Here is a 13,075-nt window from a genome sequence, read left to right as displayed (position 1 = left end):
GGAGACTTCTCTCAGCGTGGAGGGTTCCCTCAAAAAGGAGGGAAGTGTTCGCTCAAAAATGAGGGTTTCCTCAGGAAAAAGCGTTCCCTTAGAGAGAAGGTCCCCTCAAGGCTGAGGAAGCCCTGATGGAGGCAGGGTGGCTCTCGCTATGTGCGGAGCTCTCAGGCTGCATCCTCACCGCCCGCCTGTCCCCTCCAGATCGCGGGGGCAACACCGCTGCTCCTCGCTTTCCCTGCCTTCCTCCATCCCTTCCCTGCCTTTCTCCATCCCTTCCCTGCCTACCTCGCTCCGCCCGTCCCTCCCCGTGGCCGAGGGCCGGCCCCGCGCTCCGCCCCGGCCGTGCGGGCGGAGGTGCCGGATGGCGCCGGCCAGGCCCGGGCCGGTGTCACAGCGCGGGGCCCATCGGGGGCTATCGAGGCCCGGGCCGGTGTCACAGCGCGGGGCCCATCGGGGGCTATCGAGGCCCGGGCCGGTGTCACAGCCCGGGGCCCATCGGGGGCTATCGAGGCCCGGGCCGGTGTCACAGCCCGGGGCCCATCGGGGCCGGCCCGCCCTGCCGGTAAGCGAGGGGCGGGCGGGGGGCTCGGCCCAGCCCCAGCTTCGTCACCGGGATGGGGCGGGAGCTGCTGCCACCGGCTGCGGAGGATGAGCTGGGCACCCCGGGAATAAACCCTTCAAAGCCCCCTTTTCGCTGCTTAAATTAACAACATGTCCACGGTCTGTTTTTTAGGTTATAGTGGTTTCCATTCAGCCCTCGGTGCTTACCGCACGATCGGCGTCTTCTTCAGGCAAACGAGGCTCTAGGCCTGAAGGTGAAGCAGCCACAGCCCGGCCTCTTGTCTACGGTAAACAAAGTTAACGACAGAAATACTGCATTGGGCTCAGCAGTGTGTCCTTCAGACGTGGCTGGAGGACTGCATGATGGGCTTGTCTACAAAAGAGAGATGTCAGGAAGGATATGGAATTTACAGAAAGACCCCCCTGCAAAATGATGTTTTTGTTCCATATCTGATATTTTTCATATTGTCACCCCAGGCTTGTGTCTTCTCAGACAGGTGGGAAGGCTGTTGGCAGTGGTGGCCGTCACTGTGGTCGTGGTGGAATCTGGGGTTTTGGGCACTGTTAGGTCTGTGCTGTGCTGCTCCAAGGAGAAGGGCAGAGCGCATGGCCCAGACAACACTAAAAATCAATCTGTAGTGCAGGTGACTCCTGGGACTTAGAGAGAAATAGTTGTACCACCAAAAGTAAAAAACAAAGAAACCCCCAAACCAACCCCCCACCGCTGGCTTTAATTCTGTGGGTACCAACTCCCAATGATTGATTTATTGGTTTCATAAAAATCTGTGTGTTTTTAACGGGTCTTGAGTTGTGTTCCTAAATGTTTTTGTTCCTTTGTTTCAAATTATTTTTATAGTGTGTCCATGAAAAAACTCACTCTTACGTGATTTTCAGAGACTTTGCAGTGATGGTGTTTTAGTACCACATCATATTGGCAAACTTAGGTTCAGTCCATTAATGCACCAGAAAGATGCAGCATAATCTGTCATAACTAATCCATTCTCAGGCTTTTCCCTTCATGTTAGGGATGTAATCCAGCTGTCAAACTCACGGTCACTTTGTGTAAACTAATTTTACCGTTAGATCATATTGGTTTTTCCACTTGATAGAGACTTGACTGAGGTTGGCATTGGTGGCCAGGGTGATTTTAGCCAGGAGCTGTCAGACTGTCAGCTTTAAAGCACAGTTGCTGTTCACAGATGTTCTCCAGGTTCATTGAGCCTTGGTGAATACAGAGACTAAACAGTAGTTTTAATAATTTCCTGTAAGGCTGCTAATTTGCTCTTCTTGTAAAGCTTGCACTGGTATGTCAGTCTGCTTGATATGTCTTTCATGGCCCTTGTGATACCTTTCTGTGTTTAATGTTTCTTTTGATTTTTTTTTTCTCTCTGCTTCAGGTTGAAAAGATGGGGAATGCTGAAAGCAATGCCTATCAGAATCATCTTTCCAGATTTCTTCCTGAGGAGCAGTCTGACATTGATGGACTGTTTGACACCTTATCAGGATCCAGTGGCTCATCTGGAGCAAAAAATGCCAAAGCTGCAAAGAAAACTGTGACTCTGGCAGCACTACAGGTAAGACAGTCTGTTATTCATCATATATCTGGGATGTAGTGCATTGAACAGAATTCCAGAAATAAATTATAAAGATGTGGTATTTTTTAAGGATTGCTCATCTCAATTTAATTTTTTGTATTTTGGGGCAGGATGGATATTTAACTTTTTCTTGCAGTTTAACCAGAGTAGTGACTTTCAGGTTTGCATTTATCTCTTAAATTGCACTTTTGGGTCCATTTGCAGCTTTCCTGATTCTGAAGTAAGTTAGGGTGTATGGAAATATTTTCACAGAGACCTGAAAAATGGGAAGAATATTTTTACCCCTGGAGTCTGTAGTGTGGGATCGATCATTTACAGATTGTCTTGAGGAGCTGTCACAAAGTCAATTTTTATTTGGTTATGCCTGTCTCCCTTGACATATCACTCTCTCTAATCTCTTCACTTGTACTAAAAGGAGAGAATTCAATTTGACTTGATTAAGCTGTGGCTCCCTGTTTTAGCTAATTAACATGCATTATGCTTCTGATTAACTTTGCATTCATTTTCTAATCAAGAAAAGACAAAAATGAGTCATTGGGATCCTTAATAACTTCAGCTAGTCAGGAACTAAGTGGCCAAATGAATGTGGTGGTAAAGTGCAGTTTGATGTATATTACACAGATAATGGAGTCAAATTAAAGCTCATTGAAAGCAGCAGGTTATTTTAAGGTGTTCAGCAATGCCTGTGCATACAGACCAGCTTCAGCCTTCCTGCAGCCTGGCTGGCTGTGAGCTGTCACCAATTTTTAGAGCACCAAGTTTGGAAATGATGTTCCTGCTCCCTGGTTTCTCAGCACTAGTTCATCCACTGTCCTTGGTGCCTGTTAATTGTTTGGGACCTGGCAGAAGTTCTCTTTCTAGAGATCAGTGTCTCCCACATCAGTGTGATCTTTGATGAACATTTGCCTTTTTCCTTCCTTTTTTGTTTGCCAGCTTAAATGAAAATCTTTTGGAAGACTTCCTGTAGGTGCAGGGAGAATGGCAATGGCATTTCTGCCTTGTAGGTGACAATGCCTCATGTCTGGGCTGAGATGTGACAGATTTGATCCAGCTACAATCTGGTACCACTGGTGAGGCCCCAGGCATCTGGGCCAGGACAGGCTGCACTGCATAGCTTGGGAAGCAGGTGGAGCAGGAACCTCTTGATGATTTCATGAAGCCTTTTCAAAACAAGGGTTCTAAGCTGTCAGAGGTGTGAGTTAGATGGTTATTAAGGATTCCTTTTTTACACACCTCCTTTTTTTTCACACCCCAGGCCCACTCTTTGGAATAGCTAGAAGCAAAAAAACAGCTCAGTGAAGTGGTGGGATTAGGTAGGGAGTAGGCAGGTAAATCAGCAGTGTGAAGTAAAAAATCCTTGAGTATAATGTTTTAGTTGTGTTCCCTGCTGCCTCTCCCACTTGAGGCTCATAGAGGATTTTTAGAAAGCCTCTCAAAGGCAGCTGTACCCCCTGTGAGCATCCCTCCCTCACTGTGGAGCTCTCTGATGTGAGTGCTGTGGCTGCTATTGCTGCTGCTGCTGGAATCAATGGGAGCTGTGGCACTGACGTCAGTCCAGCAGCACAGAGCTCAGGGTGTTGGAGCTCTCATGCCCAGCAACAGCCATTAACAGCAAATAGCAGCAGCCCAGGTGGCTTCCCAGGGGTGCTATTGAGCCAGGAATCAGCGACAGCAGCTCCCCTGAGTGGAGCTGCACTTGGGCTTTTAGGCAGGTGGGGCTCCAGTGATTTCAGCACAGTCCCCACTGAGCTACCCCAGTGTGGAAGAGTCAGGCCAGGTCCTCAGCACACCTCTGTGCACAGTGAGGACACTGGGTAATCACCTCCTCCTCTGTGCATGCACTCGAGGTGATTTATTTTTGAACTCTGTAATTATCTTGAACACTTTGAATCCAGAGTCAGATCTTTCCCACAGAGCTGTGATGAGTGATGATACATTCCAGCTAGATTTCAATTCAAAGGGCCAAACATGCAATGCAGATGAATAAGTGCTGATTTTGACTCTCTTTAACACCAGGGATGCTTTTTAAAAATCAGGTGATCTGTGCTTCAATTAGTTGCTATGCAGGGGGAAATTTTCCAGGAATGTTTTTACACGTGTGTGTGGGGTTAAACACTACCTTGAGGCCAAAACTGAGATCTGGAAAAAACACTCCACTTGGCTTTTAAGTGAGCTGCACTATGGAAAGCAGAATTAAAACACAGTTTTGAATGTTTTAGTGTCAGAGCTGTAAACCTTTGCACCAGTTAACACCTAGAAACCCTTTGCTAATATCCTATTAAGACTTTACAATGTTGATTTTTCTGAAGCCCATGGTGTTTCTAGAAAACAGTATCAACCTAATTCACTAAAAATACCACTATAAAAACAGAAATTTTAAATTTTTCTCTTGGCAAAGCGCTTCTTTGACAAAAATTTATTGCTGATACTACATACTGTATGTCAGCACAGATTAACTGGAACACATCAGTTGTTCTTCATTTGTTAAACGTGCTCTTTGCTGTTTCTCTCACTGCAGGCACACACCCGGGAGCCCCTGCCAGAGGCAATGACTGCTCGCCTGTACCATGGAATGAAAAGCATTGACCTGCCTGGCAAATCAGCCGGGCTCAGTGAGCAGATTGCTAAGGAGCAGTTTGTAATTTTTATGTCAAACCTCTTAAAAGGGAATGCAGATGAGAAGATTAGCATCATAATGAGAATGATCGCCAAGACGGGAGGGCCTCTGAAGGGCAAACAAATCCAAGAGGTAAAGGAGCAGTTAAATGTGTGTTGGGGGGACAGTAAGAAAGCAGGGCTGTGGTTAAGAGCCAGCAAGGGCTGTGGTGTGGCTGGTGCTTCTGGGAAGTGAGTAAAATGCTTTCTAGAGCTTTAGTTGCAGAATCAACTCTGTAACTTTTGAGATATCACAGAACAGTAATTCACTAGCAGCTCCTACACTGCAAAACTTGACCTTCCCCTCCCTCTTTCATTCTCTATTTTATGGAGGTGCTTTGTGAAGTAACATGTATGAAACAACTTGAAAAGGGATCCTTTTCAAGGCCTATGACACTGAAATAGCATTTCTGTAGTTCCTGACTTGTCATGGCAAGAGATGTGTCTGCCTTTGGGATTACAGTGTCACTACTGCTTGACTTTATCTTCAGACAGTCCTTTGAAGCTCTTGGAAATTTCACTTAAGAAATACCAAAATGGTGATGTTTTAATCTTTTAAGTTCACAGAGGATCTGATCACATCTGTAGTCCATGTACTGAGCTACAGGAAGGAGCTGAAAGGTTGGAGTTTGGAGAATATGAGGGATTCTTCAAGTGGAGTCAAAGCTTTGGCTTCTGAGCTGCTCTCAGAATTGAAGCTTCCAGGTAAGCAGCCCTGATTCAGCTTATCCCAGAGCTTGTGTAATCAGTGATCTCATGAGAATTTCTCTCTTTAGGTCACATCTTTGAATTTTAAGGGTGAGACCAACATTTCAAACCTAGTGCTTAGAAAATGGCATTGGCATTTTATTTATTTAACCTTAACATCTTTCTCCCCTAAATTCAGGTGAGATTTGATTTGAAGCCCTAGTTTGTCATGGAACATGTGTATTTCACAAATACTTGACTTGCAAGTGATAGGAATGGGCATCTAAATAATATTTATTTAAATAAAATTTATCATGTATTTTTGGCTATGTCCTTTTAAAAAGCATAGGTCTATCTTTGCACTGTTGTAATAACAAATTTTGCTGTCTTGTAAAGAACACTTCATGAGTTGTAGCTCAAAGTCTGCATTTCTAAATCATGACAGCCCAACCAAAGAATGCCACAGGCAGAGGTTTCTCAGTTCTGTGGTTGCATTTGTTTAATGTTGACATTTTACTTTTCCTGGCTCCTTTCAAATGTGGTTTTCTGTCCATTACAATAATGGACTATTATGTGTACACTTAAAAATCACCTGATTATTTTCCAGACAGGGAGACTTAGTCCTCTCCCTGTGTGTCTTATTCCTCAGATGGGACAAAAGCCGTGGGTTCTCAGCTGCTGGAGACAAGTTTTGACCAAGGTGCCATTGAGGACTGGGTGTACCGAGTTCCCCAGATCTCAGTTTTCCTCAGTGTTGTCATCAGGCAAGGTCTCCACGTCCTGCATTCCCTCCCAGACCAAACCAACGACATCCTCAACCTGGTTCCTCACTGCAAAGGCATCAAAGGAAGAGGAGTTGTCAGTCTCTTGGACATCCCAGCCATCATCTACATCAACTCCCACCTGCCTGCAGAGATGCAGCACAAGTGGCAGCTCTTATTTTCCTCCAGGCTCCACGGGGAAAGCTTCTCCCAGCTGTGTGCCCATATAGTGAACAAAGGTCCTTGCATAGTGATCATAAGGGACTCGGATGGTTTCATCTTTGGTGGGTTTGCATCTCACTCCTGGGAGGTGAAGCCACAGTTTCAAGGTAAAACTCAACTTTTCTTTCTTTAGTATCTCTGGTATATTCCCTGGTTTTTGTACAGGCACCAGAATCCTGTCCCCTTAATGGATACTGTCCCTTTAATGACACCAAGTGTTTCTTACACTTCCAAGTGAATTTCTCTGTGGCAAAAATAACACTGACTTTCAAAGAACATAAAACACATGCAGAGTTATTCTTAGCATGGCAGCCAGGCATGTTGCTGATTAATATTTATAGTTTTTTATTTGATAAGGCTTTTAAAATTGCAGGACTTATTGACCACAGAACAAGTTGTCAGGGAAATCTATCAAGCCCTGTAGCTTCTTAGGTTGAAAATCAAATGAAAATGAAAGAAGTAGAGCACAGATGATGAATTAGTGTCTAAATAATTTGACCACAGGATGGCAGTCCTCCATCAGGAACACCTGAGCCTCCTCTTGCCATTTGTGCACTGTGTTCCCTTTCTAAAATCCAGCAGCCAGAGGATTCTTTGGACAAGCTAAACTTCTTGTTCCCTTAAAATTTTGAGGGAGAAGAGAGGGTTTTTGAAGAACTCTTTGGAAAGAATGTTTGTGATGGATTTGTGAAAAAAAATCATGGGCTATGGGTATTTGGTGTTGCTGGGAATCCTCATTGTGGCTACATTAGAAACTTAATTCATGTCTTAAATGAGTGTTTGAAAATTACCACTTCAGACAGTTGGTATAATATTATTTTACCCTGATTACACATCCATTTCCTTGTATTTTTTCCTGATAGAGAAACATACAAAGCCTACATGGCAAGCACACCACAGGTGCCTCTGAATCCTGAACTGGGCATGGTGAAAATTGCTCTAAATCATTGACTAAACTGATTTATCTGTCAGTGTAGTCAGAACTAGGGATGTCTGCATTCAGTTTGTACAGATCTGTCAGCTGGCCAGTGTTAGGTGATGCAATGCAGGCTGGGGTAGGTGACATAGTGACATAATGTCCTAGTGGTGCCTCTGACTCTGCCCTTGATCACAGCCTGTAATTGCATTGATTTTTGTGACTGCACAGAGTTCACTGAGAATAAAAAATATATATAAATCTTGATGGGGGATCTACTGGCTTTCTGAGATGGCAGCTGCTGTCTTTGAATTATTCAGCTTAAATTATTTTTTCTAATTTATTTGTTATTGCTTGACTTCTTGTCTGACCTGAGGTGCTTCTCTGTTTGCAGGTGACAACAGATGCTTTGTGTTTTCTGTTTTCCCCACTCTGGCTGTATACACATACACAGGGTACAATGACCACTACATGTATTTAAACCATGGCCAGCAGACTATGCCAAATGGACTTGTAAGTATTCAGAAATGATGATTTGGAAATTGGATTTGTGGCTGGTGTTTGGAAGTGTTTTGTGGTTTTTTTTTTTTTTCCTTCTGAGAGCAGATTTATTTCACTTGTTATCCTCTGAGGAAATTTGCATGCCTGAAGCAGCACAAAACTACACCGTAATCTGTGTAACTGAGGATTCTTCCACTGGCTGCTCTCCCTGCCACAGCAACTGCTTTTGGAATTATGGAGGAAAATTCCCAGCAGGATGAGAGTGCAGACATTGCAAGCAGTGTGATGACAGTGGCAGGAGCTCCTCCTACTCAAGTTCCCAAATGAGCTCTCCAGATGCAGAGGAGTTTCTGCAGAGCTACAACACACCACCTGTCCTGGAAATACTTTACAGTTTTGGAGCATTATGTGCCCATAACTTTGGGGATTTCCAGCAGGCTGGAATGAATTTGCTCTAGAAAAAGTGAACAACATCAAATTACATTATTTGATTATTTGGTTTCTCTAGATACTTTCCTAAATGGAAAGGAGGCAGCAAACCCAAGCCCTGCCACTCCATTTGAAATGGAACTGTTAATAGTCAATAAACAAAAGCCAGGAGTTTAATTTGTGGCACAAGTGACAGATATTTGTATTCTGTGAAGCACAGAGGTAGGGCAGTATCACTCAGGTAAATTTTCAGTAGTATTTAGGAATAGTAGATGTGGGTATCCCCTTTTTTCACCTACTCACAGAAGTGTGGCATAAATAGTGACCACAGCAGCTTACTTGAGGTTTCCTGACTTTGCCAGTCTGTTTCCCTGTGCAGGATGTGTTTAATGTGCTGGTTTTCTCCACAGGGTATGGGTGGACAGCATGGCTACTTTGGGCTCTGGATAGACAGTGACTATGGGAAGGGCCACAGCAAAGCCAAACCTCGCTGCACCACCTACAACAGCCCCCAGCTGTCAGCCAAAGAGGATTTTACCCTGGATGCCATGGAAGTTTGGGCAGTGGGAGACGCCCCTGAGAGTGCAGGGGTAGGTGAGATGTGAATTGAACCTGTGAAATTGTGTCCTGGTTGGAACAGAAGTTGCGAATGTAAAGCTCATGGTTGCAGTTTTCTGTTCAAACACACTCTCCACTGCAGTCAGTAACATGTTCTGTACCTGGCCCTGTGCTGCCATGTGCTTTGTAGCACCAAATAGCAGAACTGTAGTGGAATTACTGAGGTTGCCAACAAGAAGGAATATCAGGAGCCATGAGGTGATAGAGTCAGAATAGCAGTACTTTGAATTTCAGAAGGCCTTTTTGATACTGAGGAATGGTCTCTGGGAGGAACCTCCTTGGAGGGGCTCAGTAAACCCCAGAGTTTCTAAAAGCACTGGAAACTCTCAAGTAAAGTCTAATCTCTAGTTCAAGAAGAGACTCAAAAGCTTTCTTTATCAGTAACTTTAAATTTACTATTGTTTTACTATAAATTTGTGTGAATAGATTTATGCCAGTCTTTCTGCACATTATTTTTGGGAATGAGTAGGAGCCCTCTCTCCAGTCTCCTCTATCCCTGCAATTTATTCTCTTATTAAACTGTCTGGTCTGTACAGTTTGGTGGGGTTTTAAAATTTATTTCTTTTTAATTTTTACTTCTTTTCATACTAAATTCATCTACCCTGACTTCACTGGACACATAACTCTTAAGTAGAAACAGAGCAAACTGTTTACAGAAAATGTTGAATTGTAACTGGATCTCTTTAAAAACCTCCCATCAGCACTTCAGACTCAGATGGGGTTAACCAGGATGTCCTGGATGGCTTAAAACCTGAATAAACTTGAAATATCTCACTGTCATCTTAGGAAAAGTTTATGGCTGTTTTATGTAGCTGCAGCAGTAAAAATCATTTGACGTATTTGTGAATTTTGAAATTGGAAACACTTCTTCTACATTGTGCCAAGCTTGCAGACTACATCACTTACAGACTTTTGAGTGTGAGTCTTCCCTGTAGCCTGATACTGACCTTTTAAATGGACTGTATTTTATTTTGTTTTGAAGAGAAAAGGTAAGAAGAGTATCCTGGATGTGGATCCTCAGGCTCAGGCCTTGCTGGAAATGGCTGGGAAAAGCCGTCAGAGCGAAGGTCTGCGGGAGCCCATGGAAGAGGATGAAGGTGATGATGATGAGAACTAAAGGAGCCACAGTAACATGTAAAAACTTCACTTTTATTTGCATCAAGTGCTGGTGATGTTCCTTGGACAAGATATTTTTTCCTTTTTTTTTTTTCCCCCTTGAATGTACCTAATTGTCTGGGACAAAGCTTAAGCCTTGTACTTGTGTAATATTTAGGTCTAAAGCTCTACTGTGCCTGAAGGGTTTTGTTTGGGGAGGACAGAAAAATTACCTGGGGACATAATCATTAGGCATGGCTGAGCTCCAGCTGAATATGAATCTGCTTTCATTCCCCATAGATCATGTCTGCACACTGAATTAAAGGCAGCAGAAGTTATTGACAGTATGGCTTTCTGTCCTGGAGAATTGATATGTACATAGTTATATATTTATAAAACCTGTTCCAGGCACTGATTAAAGCTCTTATACCTCAACTGCACGTATTTATTTGCATGCAATGAAATTAGTCAGCAAAGCTTACAAACTGTAACAATGTCTTACAGTGCTGAACATAGAATAGTCCACATGGTGCCATATGAAGGGTGCTATAAATCTGCATTGCTTCAGTTAAAGCATTAAATTTCAAACTTTCTAAGTCAGATTTTCAGCAGGTGATTCCATGTGAGCTGTAGGATGTTACACAAGTTTTATAGTATGACACTATCCCTTGTGCATCTCTCTTCATCTGTTTCTGCAGAAACTTGTCTGTTGCTTTGTAAGCCTAGACCAGAATCATTGGAGCCATATTTATCCTAAAAATACCTCCAGCAGAATTCTCTAGAGAAGGTAAATTCTTCAGTGGCCTCATGAGACTGGAGTAAAAGATCAGGCTGTAAAAAAGGTTGAGTAAGAAGCAGCCACGCTTAATTGAGAATAGAATCTGCAGATACCTTGTGAAAGAAATAAAAATCAGGGTTATGTCTGTAAAATGTTTAAAGAAGATTGCTGTACCCTTTATTTCCACAAAATGAATCATTACTCTGTTATGGAAAAGAATCCCCACAACGTGAAATGCAGTTGTTGGGATTTGTGCTCTGTTTTGTGACTCTTCACCAGTCAGCACCAATTTTGTCAGGTCTCTTATACTCAGGACTTTTTCTACTTGAATTAGTTCCCATCTCTCAGTAATTATTAGTTTGACCTCGCTAATTTACTATGTGTAATTAACTTGTCAAAAAGAACCCTTTGTAGCAGGGACTGCAATTTCTAACTCAGCAACAAGTGTTTGGTTATCAGTGTCTCTGACTGTCAGTTTTTCTCCTCCTCAGGAGAAGGACTGTGTCCAATCCCCTTTGTCCTGGCATGAGTTTGTCTTCTTTGCAGCTTAGAGAAAAACAATAGCATTCTATAGTTTCTGCTCATGTGGCCTTCCTTAAAATTCTTTCCCTTGGTGTTTTCTTGTATGAGATTTTTTCCCCCACCTGTTGTTTTTCATGAGGAGCCAGATTTGAATATTCTGAACAATCTGCACTTGTGCCTTAACGTTGATCTCATTTGTAAAAATTATATTAAACAACATGAATTTAGTTTTGAAAGGAGTGCATGAACAAATCACTCCAGCCAGGCATCCTAGGACTCAGCTGGTGTGTTTTGTGGAGTACCTGAACTAATGCTTGGGGCATTTGCATGCTGTTAGCTGCAGTACAGAGAGTGCTGTGAAAGGCCTGGGACAATGTCCTTTTATGCTGTACTTGCTTAGAGAAACCAGATAATCTCCCAAGTTTGTAACACACAGAAAAAAATAAGCATCAGAACAATTGCACTGATATTTTTGTATAGTTTTCTTCTCTCTCTATATAAATAGTATTTAAATATTAAATTTTACAATGTAAGGAGTATTAAGTACATGATGCTGTCTGTAAGTGTGGTGATAGCAGCTTTTGTTTGAACATTCTCAAACTCCCACTGTGAGTCTTAGAGGTGTTTTTCACTTAGCAGTGCCTAAGCCTATTAAACACTCCCATGTAGATGGCATACAGGATGAGACAGTTGAATTTCTGCAGTTAAACATAAAATAAACAGCTAGGCTTTATTTTCCTTCCATTACAAGGCAGAAGCTTGTTTTTGAGAACTGAAACCATCTGCAAGGGTATTAAAAAAACCCTGAATTGTACAAAGCTACTCTCCACCAAAAATATTTCAGTGGCCAGGTTTTCTTTGATTTTTAATGAGTATTAGTAAAGCTGTTTCTTTCTAGATTTTGAATCCAAAATATAATCCTGCTTGAACTTCATCTTGTGACTATCTTGTGACCTCTGAAATTGTAGTTTTTTGACAAGTTTGTGTCTGAGACTCTTCCTCTTCACTTTGAAGGTGTTAAGCTGGGGCAAGAAGAAAACTGACAGGGGCACTTTAGCAATGTCTCAGTAGAGCATTATTTACTAGGACATCACTGATCCGAGCAGGAGATGGGATTATTCCAAATTGTTCTTTAAATGTAAAAGATGGGCTTAGGAAAGACTCAATTTTTATTTTAACCTGAGCTAATGATTAAGAAATCTGGGCTTCATGCTCATGCACCCAAAATGTCCAGCAAGCTTTTGTCAGCAGTAGGCTTAGCTATGATCTGAACAGCTCAGTCTCTTTTGTGCAGTTTTGGCCCAGCTGCAAAGCCCAACATCCCCACCCTGTTCCTGACTCATCTCTGTTCTCAGGCTCTTTGGAATTGAGTCCCTTTCCCACTAAATCCATCCTCTGCTGAGCATTGGCTCTGATCAGCCTGATTCTTCTCCTGTCAGTCACACAGGTACCAAAACTGACAGCTGAGGGTTGGCACTTCAGCTCCCTGCTCCAGTTTCCTTGCAAGTCTTGCTGAGTCAAGGCTGGGTATCTGGGAATCCACAAACACTACAGATTGAAGGAAAAGAAATGCTTCAAGGCAGGTCTTTTCCACTATTCTAGTGAAACATTAAAGGATGTGTCTAAATCACGAGTCTCACTCAGATACTTGTCAGTAACATTTTAAAATGTAGATTTTATTAATAAAAATGAGTTTGATTTAAATAAATAAAATTTCAGTTTATGCACAATAGATTTT

The 13,075-nt window shown here is 42.7% G+C and overlaps 1 protein-coding gene across 1 annotated transcript; it reads left to right on the top strand.

Annotated features, from left to right (window-relative positions):
* The first annotated feature begins 311 nt into the window (after positions 1-311).
* Positions 312-13,069, top strand: MEAK7 (MTOR associated protein, eak-7 homolog). Its single transcript, XM_071440767.1, has 9 exons — positions 312-559; positions 731-845; positions 1,956-2,132; positions 4,672-4,902; positions 5,369-5,513; positions 6,145-6,585; positions 7,789-7,907; positions 8,735-8,914; positions 9,925-13,069. Exons 3-9 carry the CDS (start codon positions 1,965-1,967, stop codon positions 10,057-10,059), a joined length of 1,419 nt encoding a protein of 472 aa, XP_071296868.1. The 5' UTR covers positions 312-559; positions 731-845; positions 1,956-1,964; the 3' UTR covers positions 10,060-13,069.
* The last annotated feature ends 6 nt before the right edge of the window (positions 13,070-13,075 follow it).

This window comes from Agelaius tricolor, unplaced genomic scaffold, assembly GCF_023055355.1.
Source record: "Agelaius tricolor isolate 1412-34295 unplaced genomic scaffold, bAgeTri1.0.p SCAF_15, whole genome shotgun sequence".
Lineage (NCBI taxonomy): Eukaryota > Metazoa > Chordata > Aves > Passeriformes > Icteridae > Agelaius > Agelaius tricolor.
Note: the sequence above shows the minus strand (reverse complement) of the source record. Positions and strands in the feature narration are given on the sequence as shown.